General features: G+C 40.2%; 1 protein-coding gene across 4 annotated transcripts in view; it reads left to right on the top strand.

Moving 5' to 3' along the window:
• The first annotated feature begins 1,490 nt into the window (after positions 1–1,490).
• Positions 1,491–19,886, top strand: part of SLC4A7 (solute carrier family 4 member 7) — a 121,253-nt gene continuing 102,857 nt past the window's right edge. For all 4 annotated transcript variants that reach the window (XM_079933425.1, XM_079933424.1, XM_079933423.1 and 1 more), the window contains exon 1: positions 1,491–1,887. In XM_079933425.1, coding sequence (XP_079789551.1) covers positions 1,840–1,887 — 48 coding nt within the window. In that variant the 5' untranslated portion in view covers positions 1,491–1,839. The remainder of the gene's footprint in view (positions 1,888–19,886) is intronic.

The following is a 19,886-nucleotide window of genomic DNA, read 5'->3' as shown; positions in this document are numbered from 1 at the left end:
TAGTGGCTCAGATGGCAGAAAAAAGTGCATGTTAAATTTTTCTTGTCTTGCCTTTAAAATAATTTTGTTACATCAGTGTGTGTGTGTGTGTGTGTGTGTGTATACAGATGATAAACATAATGAGGCATAAATATATAGAATGTTATAAAAGAATAACTGCTGTATAGAAAAATAAAGCAGAGAAAGGGAATAGAAGATGTTCTGTATACACTAATTAGTTTTTTGGTAGGGAGGCTGCATTTTAAGAGACCCCAGAACTAATTCTTCAATATAAATCATATTTACCTTGTGATGGTATGGGTAAAAGTGATTGAAGCCTTAAACAACTTTAGGAGGCTCTTTTATTTTTTTTTGATTCCAGTTCCTCTCTTTCTCCATATTCTTTCCTTTTCATTCTTGTTTCATCTTTTCATCCCTTTTGCTTGTTGCTGTACAACTTTCTTTAATGAATCATTAGAATGGTGCAATACAACACTTCCACTAACTAGGATTTAAAACCAGTTACCTCTCTGAAGCTCAGCTTCTTCATCTGTAAAATGGGGATAACAGAAAACATACTGTGGTGTTGTGAGGATTAGAGATGCAGCATGTTTGCCTTAATGTAACAGTGTCTAATTGTAGGCTTCTTTATACTGTAAGTGAATAATGGGTGCCCACCTAGAAGTAACTCTCTGGGAAATTTAGAAAAAAAGGGGACTAAGACCCAAACCAGGAAGGAGTCATCCAGCATACTTAACTATTTCTGACAAAGGGCTTTACTAATATCTATTTTGAGATGGATAGGGTAAGCGCTCCAGACTTGCTGGAATATAAAGTTTCCTTCCATAGCACTGATTTAGCTCTTCCCAGCTAATCTTTTTGTTCTCTTTTTTAAACACGCAAGACAACCTAGTAAACAATAATGCCTCTAATAAGCATGCTATGTTTCGGGTACGTTTAAGGATAGAAATTCACTTGATCCTTCAATGACCCTGTGTAGCAGGCACCGTCACCATGCGCAGTTAGAGCTGTGGATATTGGGGGGGGGTGCCCCAGACGGTGGACTTAGGTGTGGGTGCCGCAGTGGTGCCCGGTCAGGGGCGCAAGCACACAAGGACACCTGGCCAGGAATGCTCCCTGTTTCACTGGCCCCAAGTTGGAGTTCGTCACAACAGAACAGAGAAAAAAACCTTGCAGCACTCCTAACGACCCGTTAGTTTCTTTGGGGTTCCCGTGAGCGCCCCTGTAATGGGCAGCGACCTTCTTCCCTCCTGCCACGAGGAACGTGGTTAGGAGGTAGGCGCCATGGTGACCCCCAGCCCCCCTCGGACTAGGAAAACGAGCTACACGCTAGTCTTGGTCACTTAAGATTTTACAGAGGGGCGGGCCTCCTGAGGAGGTGGCGTGGCGCCGGGATGAGTGTGGAAACCCGAAGGCCTCCGAGTGGCTGGAACGCCCACCTCCCTCCCACCCTCCCGCTTCACCTCTGGGCTGCCTGGCCGCCGGGCCAGGACTCGCCTGGGAGGACCCCGGCCAGCCGGGGGCGTGGCGCCAGGGGGCGGGCGTGTGGGCGGGGCCTAATGCGTCACGGCCTGGCCCCGCCCCCGGGCCTCTGCGGCGCCCTCCTCCCCGCCTCGGCCTCCCTCCAGCTCAGTGCTTGCTCCACGTTCCACGCTGCGGCCTCGAGAGCCCGCGAGAGGCAGCTTCGCGGTCTCCGCGCACGCGCCTCAGTCTCTGTCTCACGGCTTTCCCCACGCGAGCGCCTCGCTCACGAGCGCACGTTCGTTTCCCCTCGCGCGTCCGGCTCTCGGCCGCGGCGGCGGCGGCAGCGGGCGGACCGCGCCGGCTGGACGGCCGACCATGGAGGCGGACGGGGCCGGAGAGCAGATGAGACCGCTTCTCACCCGGGTAACGAGAAGGGTGCGGGCGGCGGGGCTCCTTGGCAGGCGGGCGCGGGGCGCGGCGGACAAAGGCTGGGGCGCGGCGGGCCGGCCGCAGGTCCCGGGTCGGGCCCCCCCACCGCAGGCGGCCGGCGCGCCGGGGCAGCCCCTTTGTGTGACCGCCCGGAGCTGGGGGCGGGCGGCGCGGCGCCAAGGAGGCCGGCGTGGGGGGCCGGCAGCGCGCCGCCGGCATCCCGGCTGCCGCGTCCCGGGGTCTCGGCATCCGGGGGGCCCGGCAGCCCGCGAGCTCGGCCGGTCAACAGCCGGACAGGCGCCTCCTCCTCTCCGCGGGGCTCGCCTCTCCTTGCCGGCGTTCTCCCCGTCAGGTCTCGGTTCCAGTGGCCTTGGCGCTGGACTTGAGGTCAGACCGTCGATAAACCCATCCTCTCCCCGCGAGGAGGAGCGCGGCCCCACCTGGCTAAGCCACAGGCCGTGGTGAGGAGCTGGTTAAATCTTCTCCGTCTTCCCTGTTTCCCCACCCGCCTGCCGCACGCTTTGTTCCGGGACTTCTCCGGCCGCGTGGACGAGCCGCCTGCGTTGGCGGCCAAGGCTGCGTCTCAGTGCCGACTCTGCCCGGCCAGCCTCCTCCTCTCCTGGCGAGAACCCGAGTGTCTTCCTGCCGCAGGCCAAGTGCAAAGTGGAAGGTGTTCTGACCCTGCGCGCTGCTCTTTACAGCAGCCTAGCAAAAGCGCGTTTTCCGCTGAAGCTGGGGGTGGCTTCAGGGTGAGATGGGAGTGGGGGTGGGCTTTCAAAAGGTCGGCATTCGCATTTGGGATGCCGGACGGGTGGCCCACGCTCAAGAAACTGACTTCCTGCTTTCATATAGGATGCATAGGTACCCACGGTTGTGATTCTTTCCTCCCTTCATAGTTCGTGACTCAAAGGGCATAGAGGTGTTAGAAATTTTCCTGCTTCCAGCTCTCACTTGGTGACCAGGAAAGGAGGGAAGGTTGCAGTGAAAAACGTCCAGTCTTTCACAACTAACAGGAAAATTGCTTTTCACATATTTTTATTAAAGAATTTCACTTATCCCCCACCCCACTCCCCCCGTCCTTTTAAAGGTTATTGTACGGGCCTGGAGAGTAGCCATTCATCATTTCAACATGTTCAACTATAAATTCTCAAAACGTGGAGAAAAACTTAGTCTCCAGACAGTGAAGTCATTTAGCAGTGGTTTTTGGGAAGATCACTCATATTGATGGTAATGGAATCCTGGAAGCTCGTTTGTCCTAAGGATCTTCTGTAATTCTTTGTGTGGCCTTTGAATAAACTGTTTTAGATGTATTTCTTAGCACCTTCCCTGATACTATGTATCAGATACACTTGGCTGTTCTTAAATTTATTATTTGCAAACTTTCAATTCAGAACAGTAAAGAGCCTCAGCGTTTACATAAACAAAACTGGAGAGAAACTATGATGTGTTCTCAAATATTGCCTCCTTAGCTAGCAAAGGAGGCCTCTGATAATGCCATTGCTTTCCAAATCATTCATTCATTCATTGTGATAACACTACTTAGAACCCATTCTGTAGTACCCAACAAGACAGAACCAGCTCTGCTCAAATGAGGGAGACAAATGACAAAGGGATTATCAAACACCGTTATTAATGGCATGGCAGGGGAGCATTTTGGAAGGGTATACCTCCTAAATCTTGGGAAGATAAGACTTGGCTACAGTAACCATGTACAAATTGATAATATAAATCAAATATGGTAAGCTATCATACAGTCTAAAAATAGAATGAGAGAACAGGAGAACTGTTGGTTTAAGTAGTAGAGACTATTACTTGAAAACTGGGAAGAGGAACTATTTGTATTGACAAAATTAACTCTTTCCTCACTGATTTTCCAATGGTAAATGCATGTCATAAAAGTGGAAGATTATGGTATTCATCAGTCATAACTTCTCTAACCCCTAGCCAACTGCTTAGCATAGTAAAAAAAAAGAATAAAATTATTACTCCTAAAATTCTATCTTAGATAAGTAATTATGCAAAAATTTTTGAATAAATTGGTGGCAGTTTATATTACTCTGAAACTGGAGCCCATCTGTTTCATAAATCAGGCTCTAAGGTTTCTTCTGCTCTTAAAATTCTGTAATTTTCATTGATTATGGTTTTGAGGAAAGGCATTTATCTTATAGAAAAAAATGCAACTTTTGTTTGCTTTGTACAAAAACTCATTATCCTAGGCCTCCCTGAGAATTGATTTGAACTGTCATTCTTATTTTCTGGTATAGATTAAATCCTGTTACAACAAATAGCACTGTTTAGAAGGTTCCCAGGTTTTAGCAAATGTTCTACTTTTAAGCACTATATGATTTAACAGGATTCTGTTAATAATTGTTATGTAATTTCATTCATTTTACCACTACCTATTAAGTATCTCCTAGGTGGCAGGCACTGGGGATATAAGCAGAAAAGGTAGGCAGAAACCTAACCTCACTGAGTTTATTTTGGCATGTGTAGTGAATACAGTGATAGCATTTGCATTCCTGCTAATTCCACTTGTGAGTGCCAGTTAAAACATTTTCATGAGTTAGAAATACTTTTAGAAAAGTAGTTGTTAGTAGAAATGAAAGAATTTAACAACCTGGTATGAATTCAGTGGTGATTGGCAGTAGAAGGTGTTTTGGTAGGTCTTTAAGTATGCATTCTCTTTGGGGAGCTCTCTGACTAGGTATGGTTAGCTCTAGAGATATTAAGCACCCCAGGCACATTATAAGGATTTTAGTTCCCTTTTGGCCTTATAGTTGGTACCTCTGGGCCACGATCTGTGGATATGTAATAAAGGGAACAATAGCAAATCTGTCAGCAGTCCAACTGAAACTGTGGGACAGTTGAGTTGGATTGAAGAATTGGTTTATTTGGTAACTGAGCTGGGGAAGTACACAGGTTTTCTTCTAAGAGAACTTAAGATATGAAAATAGAGTGTTTTGTTACACTAAACTCCTGTTAATTGAGTAGGTTAAAATCGAAAGCCAAAGTAACCTGGTGTTGGAGGAACCTGGTATGTTATTTTAGTGGTATGTGGTGTGCTAAAACCTTGGCACTTATACTTGTCAACATCCTGTAATGGGTTTTTCTTCCTCTTTCCTTCCCTTTCTTTCTTACTGTATTTTGCTGCAAATGTGATCTTCAAGTAGATAGTATCTGCAACTCACAAAATGGGCCATTTATATCAAGGAGCATACAGGTGATTCATAGGGTTAATATTATAGATTATTCATTGTGGCTTTTGATTTATATTATAGCTTTCTCTTATTGATTAAGGATTCTTCTATAGTTACTACTTTTTTGCATACATTATTTCCAATTTTGCAATAAGCATGTATCAGTAATAAAGATAAGTATTTATATATGTGAAGGTTCAGTTAGCTACCTCCCCCTCTTTTTTAGCCTCCTTTTGAACAAGAGAATTTTTGATTCCTGTACAAAGCGGGTATATTCCAAGGTTCTAACTTAAAATGAAGTTTGCCTCTGTTTTTGTTAGCAGACAACTTGATGTATTTTGTTGAGTAGTACTCATTGAATTTTACAACTTGGGGAGACTTTTAGGATTATTTGTAATTGTAGTTGACCCTTGAACAGCACAGAAGTTAGGGGTTCTGACTCTCCATGCAGTGGAAAATCCTCTGTATCTGCAGTTCCACATCCACAGATTCAATCACCTGTGGATCGTGTAGAGATGTGGTATGTGTTTGTTGAAAAAATATCCGCATATAAGTGGACCTGCGTTGTTAAAGGGTCAGCTGTATAATGATAATAAACCATGAAGGGGTCTGTGGTTGGCATAGTGTTACGATGGTGTTTGGTGATGCTGCTGCTGACAGTCTTCCTGAGGGCAGAGGGCCAGCAGACTGGAGTAGTCCTGGATTCCTAAAGTACTGACTCTTTGCTTCCATGGGCTGAATGCTTTTCAGTGACTGCTGTAAGATGAGAGTGGCCAAACACTATTTCAGTGCTTGATTTAGGAAGATAATGAGATTATGCTATAGATTTGCATATTTATCTGGAGCTGATATACCAGTATAGAAAGGTTCTAGTTTGGCTATTTTAAGCATATTTTCAGATTTCCTCCAATGAGGTTATTTTTAAGTATTTTAATTTTTCTTTAGCCATAGTTTGAATTTTTTTTTCTTTCTTTTTTTTTTTTTTGCGGTACGAGGGCCTCTCACTGTTGTGGCCTTTCCCGCTGCGGAGCACAGGCTCCGAACGCGCAGGCTCAGCGGCCATGGATCACGGGCCCAGCTGCTCCACAGCATGTGGAATCTTCCCGTAACCAGGGCACGAAGCCGTGTCCCCTGCATCGGCAGGCGGACTCTCAACCACTGCGCCACCAGGGAAGCCCCATAGTTTGAATTTTGATAAGTTTATTTAGAGCAGTTTTTTGGGGGGGCACAGTATCACAGTGAAGGGTAAAACACAATATACCTTTCATAACAAAATAGAAAAGATGCACTAATATTTTTAATATTCTTTCTTTTTCTTTGTAGAGAGTGTTATGTTGACTGGTATCATTTGGTTCTCATTCTTTTCGCATGTCAGGCAGTATAGAATCGCCTTCTCTCCGGATTCTAGGACTGCATTGCTTCTTTTTGTCAGATTGCTCGATTTGGAGAGCTGTTGAGTTGTATATCATCTCTCATGAGACATTTGGGAAATGGATATATCTTTGAAAATGGATTCACATGTGCAAGATGCCTGTACTCATATAGAGCATGAGAAGGGACAAGATGATACTCAAAATCTTTTTTTCTCATAATTTCCCATAACATAATTAACACTTGGTGCTTTTGTGCTTGGTGCCTGTTCTTTTATATACAGAATATTTTCAGCCTAATACTACTCTTTATTCTGGAAAAAATACTGACAATACTTACACAGAACTCCTCTCACTTTAGGAATTGATACATTCAACAACAACAAAAAAGGAATAAAGCAAATTTATGTATAGTAGACTCTTCCCATTGAGTTCATTGGAGATGTTTCTGTTAAAATAAGTCCTTAAGGAACAAATTTTTGTTGAGAATTCAAATTAGAAGTTCCCATTGTACTATACTTTGGCTACTGGGATATTATCTTGATCTAGAAAACATCTTTCCTTTTCAAAATTTTAGCACTTTTTAATATTTGCCATGGGTGGGTGGGATTCTGGGGGGACGAAGTGTCAGGGAAGGGAGGGAAGAGGGTATTACAGGGCTGTGTTTGTCTGAATTATGACAGATGAAACTTTAGCATCAGGCTTGATGAGAGGAGCCTGGACTGGGCTTCAGCCCCTACTGGTTCTGTCTTCCAAATGCTCTTCGGTATCACCCTCAAAACCAAATGTGGTGGCCCTGCATGTATCACCTTTTCAATTTAATACCTCTTCTCTCCTAATCATTATAGCATGACTGTAATCATGCTTGGGGATTCTTTGATCTGCATTTAAAGCACACAGAATTTTTTTTGTTTCTCCTGGGCATTTACACAGTCATGTTCAAATTTGCTGCAGTTATATTTCTAGTAGATACTACTGTCTAATGTAAAATGTATTGCGTTTTTAAAATCCCAGATAAGATTACACATTGTATAAGATGAATTAAAGGCCAACTTTCTTAATCCTGTAAGAACCTAATTTATTTATTTAAAATAAGAGACAACTGTGTAAAAATCAGACCACAACCCCTTGTAAAAGTTCCCACAGTAATTTAATAGAATTTACTTTGCCTGATATCATTAATTGTTAAATATGATCCCTTTGAGTATGCTTTATTCACTTTGCACCAAGGAACACCTCATGGCGAATTTTCTGCTGGTTTTTCATTAGCTTTGCATGAAAAGTACTCTGAGTTCTGTCCTAGAGTTGGGTATTGATGGTGCCATAGATAATATAGCACTGTCTATTTAAAATTGCTTCTAAAATAGATATGCCCATGGGGACTGTGGAAGGGCCTCAGGGGTCTGTGAATCCCCAGAAGCTGAAAAATTTTAAGTTTATATGCATTATCTAGGAGAGGGTCAAATAGTTTTACATTCAGATCTCAAAGGGGTTTATAATTCAGAAAATAGCCAAGACCTAGTCTAAAAATTAGCTCAGTTTGGTTTTGTGCCTTCATTGAAAGTTCATAGTCTTATATTTTGCTTAACTAGATGACAGTAGTTATTATTATTATTTTTTTGGCAGTCATTGATAAGAACTTTTTTTATTAGAAAGTAATACAAAAATATAAATAAAATTATATTATTAGGTTGTATTTGGCTATAAGTTACATAACTTCAACTCCAAGTGATTTAACAAAAGGAAATTTACCATCTTGTTATCTCACATGATGAGAATACAGACTTGGTAACAATTCAGCGACTCATTGCTTTCATTAAGAACTCATATTCCATCCATTACTCTACCGTGCCATTTAGTGGGGAGGCTTTGGTCTTAGACTGGCTCTCATGTTCACAAGGTGGCTGTAGCATTTCGATCACATTCTAAAGCAACGTTATCCAAAGACAGCAGAGACCCTCTGTTGTGCAACATTTTTTAGGAATAAGGAAACCTTTCCCAAAAGCCACTTGACAGACTTCCCCATATGTTTTACTGACCAGAATTCTGTTACATGCCCTTTTTTTTTAACATCTTTATTGGAGTATAATTGCTTTACAATGGTGTGTTAGTTTCTTCTGTATAACAAAGTGAATCAGCTATACGTATACATATATCCCCATGTCTCCTCCGTCTTGCATCTCCCTCCCACCCTCCCTGTCCCACCGCTCTAGGTGGACACAAGTACCGAGCTGATCTCCCTGTGCTATGCGACTGCTTCCCACTAGCTATCTATTTTACATTTGGTAGTGTATATATGTCCATGCCACTCTCTCACTTCGTAGATGACAGTAATTATTAAATTCACCCCAGTATTTGCTAAAGTTTGTTTTGCAAAATACTATACACCTGTAGAAGGTTTTGCAAAAGAACCATCCTGTAACCAAATTAAGTTCAGCAAATGTCATGTGCTATACTTTTGGGAGATTCACAGTGCACAATTAAAGGCTCTGAGAAAGACATTCAGCTTTGATGGGGAGAGAATGCAGCCATGTGGGGTAGAAATTTCTGATGGTTCTTACAAAATATGAACAATAGGTCACTGGGAATTCCCTGGCAGTCTAGTAGTTAGGGCTCTGTGCTTCCACGGCAGGGGACACAGGTTCAATCCCTGGTCTGGGAACTGAAACCCCGCATGCTACGCGGCGCCCCCTCCCCGCCCCCCTGAAAAAAAGTAGGTCACTAATATGTTGTGTTATTATAAGTCTAAGAAAGCAAATCCTATGGTATTTATAATTCACTTTGTTACAGTAACAGGAGAGATTTGAAAAATGTATCACTTAAGAAGATACTTTGGAAGCAACATGATAGGGCACTGTATGAATAAATTATGGTATATCCACACCGTAGGTTGCTACAGCTATGAAAAAGGAATGAGGAAGATCTCTGTACTGATGTGGAGAGATCTCTAGGATAAATTGATTTAAAAAAATCAAGGTGTGGGTCAGAAGATACTATTTCATGCCTTTTCTCTAAGGGGAGTAATAAGAATGTATATTTGTACTTACTAGTATTTGTATAAATACCCTGGAAATATTATCAAAAAACTAATAAAAACGATTGCCATTGAGGGTATGAGGGAACAGGACTTGAGACAAGAGTGGGAACAAAACTTCAGTGTACGGTAAGTCCCCTACGTAGGAACTTTCAAAGATATGAACATGCATGTCCAATCGTGTAAGTTAGTTCATGTGTCTGGCGTACATTGTCACATGCGTGCATCCTCTACAAGTGATTGTACTTTTGTGTACTTTACAGTACTGTATAGAGTACAGTAGTACAGTATCTTTATTTCAAGCCCAGGATGTCTGGAAGCAAGTGTAAAATCAGCAGTGATGTAGCTGGTACTGCTAAGAAGTGCCTGGAATTGGAGGCCCAGAGAAAGGACAGAGAGAGACAAGAGGAAGAAGTAACTGAAGAACCGAAGAGATTCACGATGCAGGAAATGGCAAGGGGATTTTCTTTATTTGAGGAGGCATTGTTAGTTTTTGAGGCACAGAACCCGAAAGTGGAACGGTACACAAAGGTTGCAGCAGCCATTCAGAAGGCAGTCCAGTGCTACCGTGTCATCTGTGGTGAAAAAAAAGAGCTACTACCCAGACATCACTGGATCGTTCTTTCAAGAGGGTAGATAGAATTGAATCCAGCAAGGAACCAGAACCTGTGCCATCAATGTCAGGCATGAGTGAAATTGCAGCTTGCCCTCCGTCTCCTATTGCTGACGATCCTTCAGCTCTACCACCTCCCACCTCCTTTCCCTCCTCCAGTCAGTAACTCTTCTTGCCTGTTCACTTGATGCCAGTCCCTGTATGCCAGCTGTTGTACTGTACCATTGTACTTTTCAAGGTACTGGACTGTAAAATTAAAAATGTTTTTATTTTTTGTGTTCGTTTGTTTTTTATAGAATATTTGTGTGAAAAGTATGATAAATTTATTACAGTACAGTACTATACAGCTGATTGTATTAGGTGGGTACCTAGGCTAACTTTGTTGGACTTACGAACAAATTGGACTTATGAATGTGCTCTCAGAATGGAACTCGTTCATATGCAGGGGACACACACTGTATACCTTGCAATATAGTTTTGATTTTTGAACCATGCAAACATATTCAGTAAAATAGGATGATTTCTTATATTGTTTTATGTCATGGGTTGACATATTTATCTAGCTATTTCATGAAAGAGAATTGTATAGCTGTCGATATAGTGTAATATATTATGAACTACGTAATTTTTCATGTTCTAAAGGTGCCATATAACAATACATGTCTATCAGTAAAATCAGATACTACAGCCTAATTATGATAATGAATGCTCGATTCCTTTGGAAATTTTAAGTTTGCATGTTATTGATGTCCTGATCCTTCTCTCCCTTTTAACTTCTTTCTATCAAGGGATTTAGATTAGTGAGGAGTCAGTGGAAGGTAGGATGTGGGAAGAGACTGAGGGTGATGCTGTTATAAATGAAAGTGCCTTAGGTGTAAGGAAGTAACTGCCTGGTTATATATATGTCTTTAAACTTTGTTTTCCTTTATGATGTTTATACTTCCCTTCGATTGAGGATCATATACATTAAAAAAATTATCCAGGTTAATTACATTTGTTGAGAGTACCGTGGCACAGTTGCAGGGGCCCCACTCGCATTGCTGTCCTGTGTCTGCTCCGGAAGGCAGCATCTGCCTTGCTGACTGGCTTCTCTGGGCTGTGCAGCATGGCATTGCTCTGGGAAGATGCCCCTGTAACTGCAGGTTCCTCCTGTTCTGTGTAATCCATGTGAAACGTCTAGCCCTACACTTTAAAAAATTAGTTACACGTAAAACTAAAGAAATGATTTCCACTTAGCCAGTTTTTAGAAGCCAGTAATTTGGAAAAGAGCGATGATCATTTTTTTCCCTCTCCTGAAGGTGTTTTTATATTTCCATTTGAGTGTAAACCTCAGTGATATTCTGAGACTACAGCACCTCAGATGAAACAGTGAAACCCCACTGAAGACTGCTAACTCTTCCTTCAATCGCAGCACTGGCGGTGAAGAATGTCATTTTTCTCACATTGATGTGCGTCACTTATCTAGGATTTTTGGTTTTAACCTTGCTGTGGCTAAGTTGGTGAAGAACTGGAAACTGACTTTTTAGAGAAAGCCTGCTTTGAGCCATGCATTTTTTTTGGCATCTTTAAATCACTTACTATTCCTGTTGCAGATGTGAACTCATAGGCAGAGAGGGTTTCTGAAATTTCCCAGGCCATACGGTTAGTAAGAGGCTAACCTGAGATTTGAACTCATGGTTGTTGCCAGACCACTGCTTATTCCTCGTCTTCCATCTCTCATTAGTCTGGAGTAATGAGAGATCCCTGTTTGTCAGTACCTTAACATTAAGCATACTAGGTGATTTTATTGGTGTGATAGTTGAAAGCTCTATTTGCCTCAGATAACTGTGGTTTTCTTCTATATTTAAAAGCTTTATTACTATAACTTTTGTGAATTAGTTGCTAATATTACAGAAGTTAAATATTTTAATGAAATTTGCCCCTTTGCCTCCAGGTTCTCTGAGGGCTGGGATAGAACTTTTCTGGATCATTACTCAGTTCTCAACTAAGTCTGTTCTAGGTTTTCAAACATAGAAGGTATTCAGTGAATATTTGTTCAGTGAACGAATGCTAGGATAATGCCATGAACTCAGATTTGAAATTGAATATATTTCTAGTTAATTGTTTAATCAGTAACTTAATAAATTTTATAACTTTTATTTGTGGTTAAGAGAAAGGCTTCTACTTTGCTTGATATAACTGCCAGTAGAAGAGAATAGAATGTTCCTTTCCTTGGTTCTGTTGAGGGGGAATATTGAATAAATGGTTTGGATTGATCCCAAAGTAAGAGTACTTAACATTTTTTTTTAACCTGAGCTAGGATTTTAGGCAAGTGAGCATTAAGCATCATTAAAATGAAAATTTTATGACTCTTAAGATATTTTCACAAGTTTGAAATACATATCTATTGATTGTTGGAAAACAGTAGGTATTTTACTTATATATTAATACTTCTATAATAGTTTCTTCATGAAAATTAGTGACTTTCAAAATATATGATTATAGCCAATGGCAAGAAAAGGGATCTCAAATCCCAGATATGATGTCAGCTGTTATATATATTGGTTTAAAATTGTGCTGTTTTTATTAATTCTTTAGAATTATTACTTACATAATAGAACGTTTTTGTTCATCTGCTTTTAATTTTGTACCCTTGAGGTTTGTGGACCCTCTTCCTTCCTGGACTCTGCCTCCCTAACTTTGCAGTCCACGCATCACTGCCTGTGCAGGTGCTGTAAGTAACCAGTGCACTGACTCAGCATCCTTCAGTATTCTGTGCTTATTTCTGTTTTCCTTTAATTGTTCCCAGATGACCTCATAATATGTTCAGGAGGAACTTCCTTTTCGATTTTTGCATGTGCCATTAGCAGTATCCTCAGGATAAGGTTCTGTTAGGAGCCTGTTTATGTCTGGCCAACTTGTAATAACGGATTCATTCAGACTAAAATTGGCCTTCGTTTGGTCTTTCGTTTTATTTTATTGAACTATTTTTATTCAGTAATAGGAAATTTACTAAATAACCACAAGCCCAAAACCTCTTTTTCAAAACAAGGTAAAATTTGGAAGTAGCTTAACTTTAGTCCCTGGTGTAACAACTACATGCTTGGGTTTCAGACACACCTGGGTTCCGTATCCCTAATCTGCCACCAGGTGGCCTTGGGCAGCTACCATCTTTGAATCTCATTTTTCTCATCTGTATAATTGATATTATAATACTTACAGGGCTTTTTCATGATTAAGGAAAGGAATATACTGTATAAAATGCTAACTGTGACCTTGGAAACTTGTTATGAATATTCATCCTGTGTTCTTATAAATTAGAGTTAGTGTACATATTGATTGAAGAAATAGGTAGAAAATAGAAAGCCTTAACTCCCCTTAAACCCTGGCATTGAGAGATTCTGATTAGCTCTGTGCGGAGGGACTATGTATTAGGAAACACTTGGTTTTCCTCCTGTGCTTCTCGTCTATGCTCATGCAACTACTACCCTTGCAGCAGTTCTGACATCAGATGTGTGCGGGTTGTTCCCACACCAAGCAGTTCTGTGACAGTGGCTGAGTGTTCTGTAATCTTACTCAGTTCTGACACTCCATCTGCAGATGGTGTCAGGTGTCATGGGCTCAGTCTCACAAGGCTGCCTGCCCCCCGCCCCCACCCCTTCAGATGCCACTTGCAAGTCCTGATGGCCCCCTGGGCATCTGAGTCATTAGCTATAAATCAGAGGTTTCCGTGACTCCCTCCTTGGAGCTGATTAATTTGGTAGAGTGGCTCACGGAACTCAGGAAAAGTTTACTTACCATTTGCCAACTTACTATAAAAGGGTGTGATAAAGGATACAGATGAACATCCAGATGAAAGAGATACACAGGGCCAGGTATATGGGAGGTGCCGTCTCTGGGAAGCCACTCTCCCACTTACTCCATGTGTTCAGGAACCCAGAAGCTCTCCGAATGCCTTACTTGTGGGATTTTTATGGAGGCTTCATCATGTAGGCATGACAGTCATTAAATCCTTCTCCAGTCCCCTCCCCTCTCTGGAGAACGGGGACTGGGGCTGAAAGTTCCAAGCTTCTTGTCATGGCTTAGTCTTTCTGGTGACCACCCCCATCCAGGAGCCCACCCAGTCACCTCATTAGAACAAGACACTGCTGTCACCCAGGAAACTCCAAGGGATTTAGGAGCCCTGTGTCAGGAACTGGGGTCAGAGACCAAATACTAGAACAAAAGATGTTCTTAGTGCTGTATTACTTAGGAAATTACAAGGGCTTTAGGAGTTCTGTGCCAGGAACTGGGGACAGAGACCAATATATATATTTATTGGTCTCTTATCTCACAGGTTAGATAATGGGTTATTGCCTTACACCTCAGATTTAAAAGAATATAATTATATTTTGACAAAGTGTTCAGAAGTTTAAAGCATAATATAGTTATTTTTCTTTAAATAATTTTAACCATTTGACAAAACATTTAAAATGTGATATATGTCTCTCCTTTTAAAAATAGACTACGATCATTAGCTTTAGGCTTGTGGGTATTTTTAATCTTATCTTGTTTTAATTATTTTCTTTTGTCATTGAATTTCTTATCTACTATAGATTTGTTATAGATAACAAATGAAATCTTGTAGTTATTAAATGGGATGGGGGAAGGGTTTTCTGCTATGTCACTGGCACAAATTTTACCACCTACTATGGATGGTCTTCTAATTCTTGGCTTGTTGTAGATTGCTGGGGTTGCTAGATAGCTTAATACTGTCTTGATGAGATTTTACAGTATTTTCTTGTTAGGATATCAGAATTTAGTCTGCAGGGTATTACAATGCAAAAGAGTTTCACACACTGCTTGGCAGAGTAGGTATAAGATAGTTCCTAGTTATTCTGCTGAGGCATGATAATAAGAAATTATACTTTATAAAGAGTTCATAGTTTCTTCTTAAATTTAATTGTCATTTATATTATTTTTTCTGTAATCTGAAGTAACAAGAATGTATTTTATTGGATAAAGTGAATGTTCTGAGTTTTGTTTTGCATATACATACACACATACATACATATAAATGTATACACAGTCATTTTATATACATGATTATGTGTTTATTTGAATCATTGGCTAATTAAACAACATAGAGACACTTAGGAATTTTCAGATTAACTATGTAACATTGAATTTTATTGAGTTCAAATAGTCAAGTTTTCATTCTGTTTTACAAACATGTGATTTCTCATGGGAGTTTTAAAGTAAGGCAGTTTGTTTTAAGGACGGCAGTACGGACTTAATTAAGTTAACTGTACTTTTCTGAGGTTGATGTTTTCTTACCTACATTTTTCAAGCTACTTCAAATCATTTTTAAAGACAGTTTTGATAGACTAAGATATAAATAAATAAAAGTAATTTTATTGATTAGAAATCAAAACATAGTATCTTAACATAATGATCTCACAGCAAGGTATGACCTCCCCCAAATTTAGAATTCACATTGGAGGTGTGAGGAGGGGTGGGCGATAAGGTGGTAAAGGGGGATGAGGGAAAGGATTTTAGATTAAATTTCATCATTTCAGATCACAGTTGAAAATTACCAGTTGCCTGTTTTGCATAATTGCATCTACTCAGTTTTTATATGTTAACTTATTTTGCTATCATCTGCTAATTGCATTGATTTAGCAATAAATGGGTTTAAAAGGTTAAGTGCTGAATATTGAGTGGATTAGCCATGAGGGATTGTTTTACACTTGCAGTGCTGGTGCTTCTCCCCTTATGGTTGTGAACTTCAGATAGTTAGGGGCAGTCTGAGATGACAGTTTGGTGGCAGTGAATTTCAGATCATTGGGAATTGCTTCATCTCCCTGTGTCTAGAATAGCCAGAGAGAGGTATCTGATGGAGGAGTAAATCGTGTTCATTGAGAAAATTTGTGTAGAAAGCCAAAATGATAACATTTTCCAAGCAGCCTCAAGAGAATGGTCTAGATACCTTAATAAAGGAGCATTGGTAGACTAACTTTGGTTGGGCCTGTGGGTAGGGGCCAATTACTGTTTAAATGCCTTGAATCACTGTAGTGTCACAGCTTTTATCTTAGTTTGTTGTCTGAAGTAAATAAACTTGACCTGTGGTTTACAGAGTGCAGGTCTAGGGTCTTTAGTGAGAATGTTTTACTTACTGTGTGGGTTGTGAAATACAGCTTTAACTTGCTCCTCTTCACCTTGTCCTCCACTTTTCAAAGTAACCATGGAGTTAAAACCCTGACGAGCCTGTGCTTGTCCAGCTTTTAAAGTACAGATCTTCCTCAACTTACGGTGGGGTTATGTTTCGATAAACCCTTCGTTAGTTCAGAATATCCTAAGTTGAAATTGCTTTTAACACACTTAACCTACAGGACAGCAGAGCTTAGCCTATCTGAGATGTGCTCAGGACACTTAACCTTAGTCTATAGCTGGGCACAGTTATCTATCTCAAAGCCTAATTTATGATAAAGCATTGAAAAATATCTCATGTAATTTATTGAATACTGTACTGAAGGTGAAAAGTGGAATGGTTGTCTGGGTACAGAATGGTTGTAAGTGTGTTGGTTTGGTTGTTTACACTCAGGATTGTGTGGCTGAGTGGGAGCTGTGGCCGCCCAGCCTCAGCAGAGAGGGTCATCCTATGTATTGCTAGCCTGGGAAAAGATCAAAATTCAAAAATGGAAGTACGGTTTCTACCAGATGTGTATTGGTTTAGTACCATGGTAAAGTGGAAAAATTGTTAAGTTGAACCATTTGAAGTTGGGGACCATCTAAAATTTAGGGCGGGTTATCCCACGTATTCATTGTCTCTGAATTGTCTCACTGTTTTCCAAACTGCAGGTTGTGACTTGTTAGTGGTTGCAGAAACAAGTAGTGGATTATCACAAGCATTAAAAAAGAAAAGAAGGGCTTCCCTGGTGGCACAGTGGTTGGGAGTCTGCCTGCCGATGCAGGGGACACGGGTTCGTGCCCCGGTCTGGGAAGATCCCACATGCCGCGGAGCGGCTGGGCCCGTGAGCCATGGCTGCTGGGCCTGCGCGTCCGGAGCCTGTGCTCCGCAGCGGGAGAGGCCACAACAGTGAGCGGCCCACGTACCGCAAAAAAAAAAAAAAAAAAAAAAAAAGAAAAGAAACAGGAGTAGAAAATAACAATACATTGCAATAGTAAGGGCAAATATTGTTTTGTGGAACTTTTGTTTTATATATACATACGCAGACATGTAAACAGATATATGCATACTGGTTGTGATGTAAAATGTATTCCCAGGGGTTGCTATTAAAAAAAATTTTTTTTAATCCCTTTCTATAAATTAACATTTGATTGCATTCATTTAGGAATAATATTTACACTTTTTTCATTTAAAAGTTTAACATATGCAAGTAAGTATATAGATGAGACGCTGTTACTTGACTTATAAATTAATGCTACATCAGCAGTTTTTATATTGGAGAATTGAACTTCATATTTCATTAATAGTAGCTTACTGGGTCTATGTATAATAAATGAAGTGTAATGAAAAGGAAGAACTGTCAACAGATTTCTATTCATTTTCAAACTCTCATCAACTAATTCTTTAGGCTTGTGAGCAAAAAAAAATTTATAATATTTGCAATTAGTCTGTTTAGTCTGTTTGACCCAGAAGTACCTGAAATACTGCAATATTTTTAATGAGACTATCCTTTGGAAAGGACCTATATGGAAGATGCTGTAGAGATCTTGCCTTTACTGTTGAATCAGTACTCTATTAGTACAGTTTAAGTGCTTTGAGATTTTTTTAAGAGGCAAGATGAGAAGCGTGGAATGCTTAGTGACATTGAATTAGAAGAGGCTTGAAAGAAGACAGGTATTGTTTATTGTATTGGATAATCCTTAGAGACTGAACTATAATATAAGACTCAGTATATTTTCAGATTAAGTATCTGAAAGTGAAAAAAGCAGAGTATGTTCCTGTATGATTTAACTTTTTGTGCGTATATTCAATAATTATTATTAATATTGAATACTGAAGTAGGTCAAAAGTAAATATTGACTATCTCTTGGAGGTGGAATTTGAAGGTAGACAGATTATTATGTTTTAGTTTTCAAAATTTTTAGAGTGTGTAATATTTTTGTAAAATAATGTATTTTTAAGTATCTGAAGTTATCCCCTTATAGCCATTTCCCACACAGATCAGTCAAATGATTATCTCTAGAAGAGTTAAATTATTTTTTGGGGATTGGATAAAATGGTCAGTCATGTTTTTCGGAGACTGCCAACTGTATCATCATTTTTGGCACCATAGCAATGGCTTTTAATTGCTATGCGTTTTCAATACCTGTGTGTTTTGTTTTTAATGTGAAGATGGTTGTAGTGAAAACCATTTTCACATAATTGAAGTTTAGGCTTTTGAAGAGTTTAAGTGTGTTTAGGCATGCCTCTCATCTTACCAGAAGCCCTCTAAATTACGTAGGCCATTCTAGAAATGAGTCTCTTTAAGAAGTTTTCAAGGCTAATCAATGTGTAAGTTTTTGATGACTGTTACAGAAGTTGACAATGAAACTATGATAAGAATTTATGCCCATTTCTAATTTACAGGGTCATTAACGTGATTTGGTAACCAGTATATTCCCATCATTCTTATCCTTTGAACTTCGAGGATTCTTTGTTGCTTATTCTCCCCCCACCCTTTTCTTCCCCTCTTTCCACTGTTTGCACTTTCTTTCATATCTAGTTAGAATCTGTGGCCCATATATATTTCATTTAAACACCTAAGCTGTTACCTAGTTTTTTCTTCCAGAATCTTTTTTTGAAGGGCATTCATTCGATACTTGCCAAGGCTTTTAAAAATAAAATTGTTAAGTTGATGGTTTTCCTTACTTTTCCTTTCTGTGCTCTTAACTGCATGTTTCCAGTCCCTCACCCAGACTTGCCCCACTGTGAACAGTAGTCATTACATTTCTTATTCTTTACATGGAAGCAGTCACTGCTGCCAAATGCTGCATGAGAAACTGTTTGAGACAGACATTTCATAAAGATGTACTTTATGAAAGTTCATTTACTTCGCAGGATATATATTTGTAAAGTATAAAAATTTAAAAATAGCATCAGGACTTACTTGGTGGCACAGTGGTTAAGAGTCCGCCTGCCAATGCAGGGGACACGGGTTCGAGCCCTGGTCTGGGAAGATCCCACATGCTGCGGAGCAACTAAGCCCGCGAGCCACAACTACTGAGCCTGAGTGCCACAAATAATGAAGCCTTCGCGACTAGAGCCCGTGCTCTGCCAACAAGAGAAGGCACTGCAGTGAGAAGCCTGCACACCTCAATGAAGAGTAGCCTCCGCTTGCTGCAACTAGAGAAAGCCCACGCACAGCAACAAAGACCCAACGCAGCCAAAAATAAGTATTAAAAAAAATAATAAATAAATTTATAAAAAAAAAAGAAAACATACTTATGGTTTAAAAAATAGCATTTGTATAGAGATATCTAATAGTATTAGTCACTTTGTAAAGTAATTGATTTTATATAATTTTCAGTTTTTATTATAAATTAGGGTGATATTTCTGATATTGCTAATAGTTTGTTTTTTTAATTTTTTTATTTATTGATAATAGTTTAACTGAATATTTACTCATGTGCTGTGAGTAGTGTTAGAACATAACCCTGTCAGTCACATGTGATAGTGTAACGTTCCTATTGTACAAATGAGGAAAATGAGTCTCAGGAAGATGAGGCCTTTGTGCACGTTCACTCAGCTGGTAAATCGAGGAATCAGAGTTCACACCCAGGCTGTCTGGCCCTCAAGCTGGTACAGTAAGTGC

This window comes from Stenella coeruleoalba (assembly GCF_951394435.1).
Source record: "Stenella coeruleoalba genome assembly, chromosome: 10".
Classification (NCBI taxonomy): Eukaryota; Metazoa; Chordata; class Mammalia; order Artiodactyla; family Delphinidae; genus Stenella; species Stenella coeruleoalba.
The sequence above is the reverse complement of the archived record's forward strand: the minus strand, read 5'-3'. Positions and strand labels throughout refer to the sequence as shown.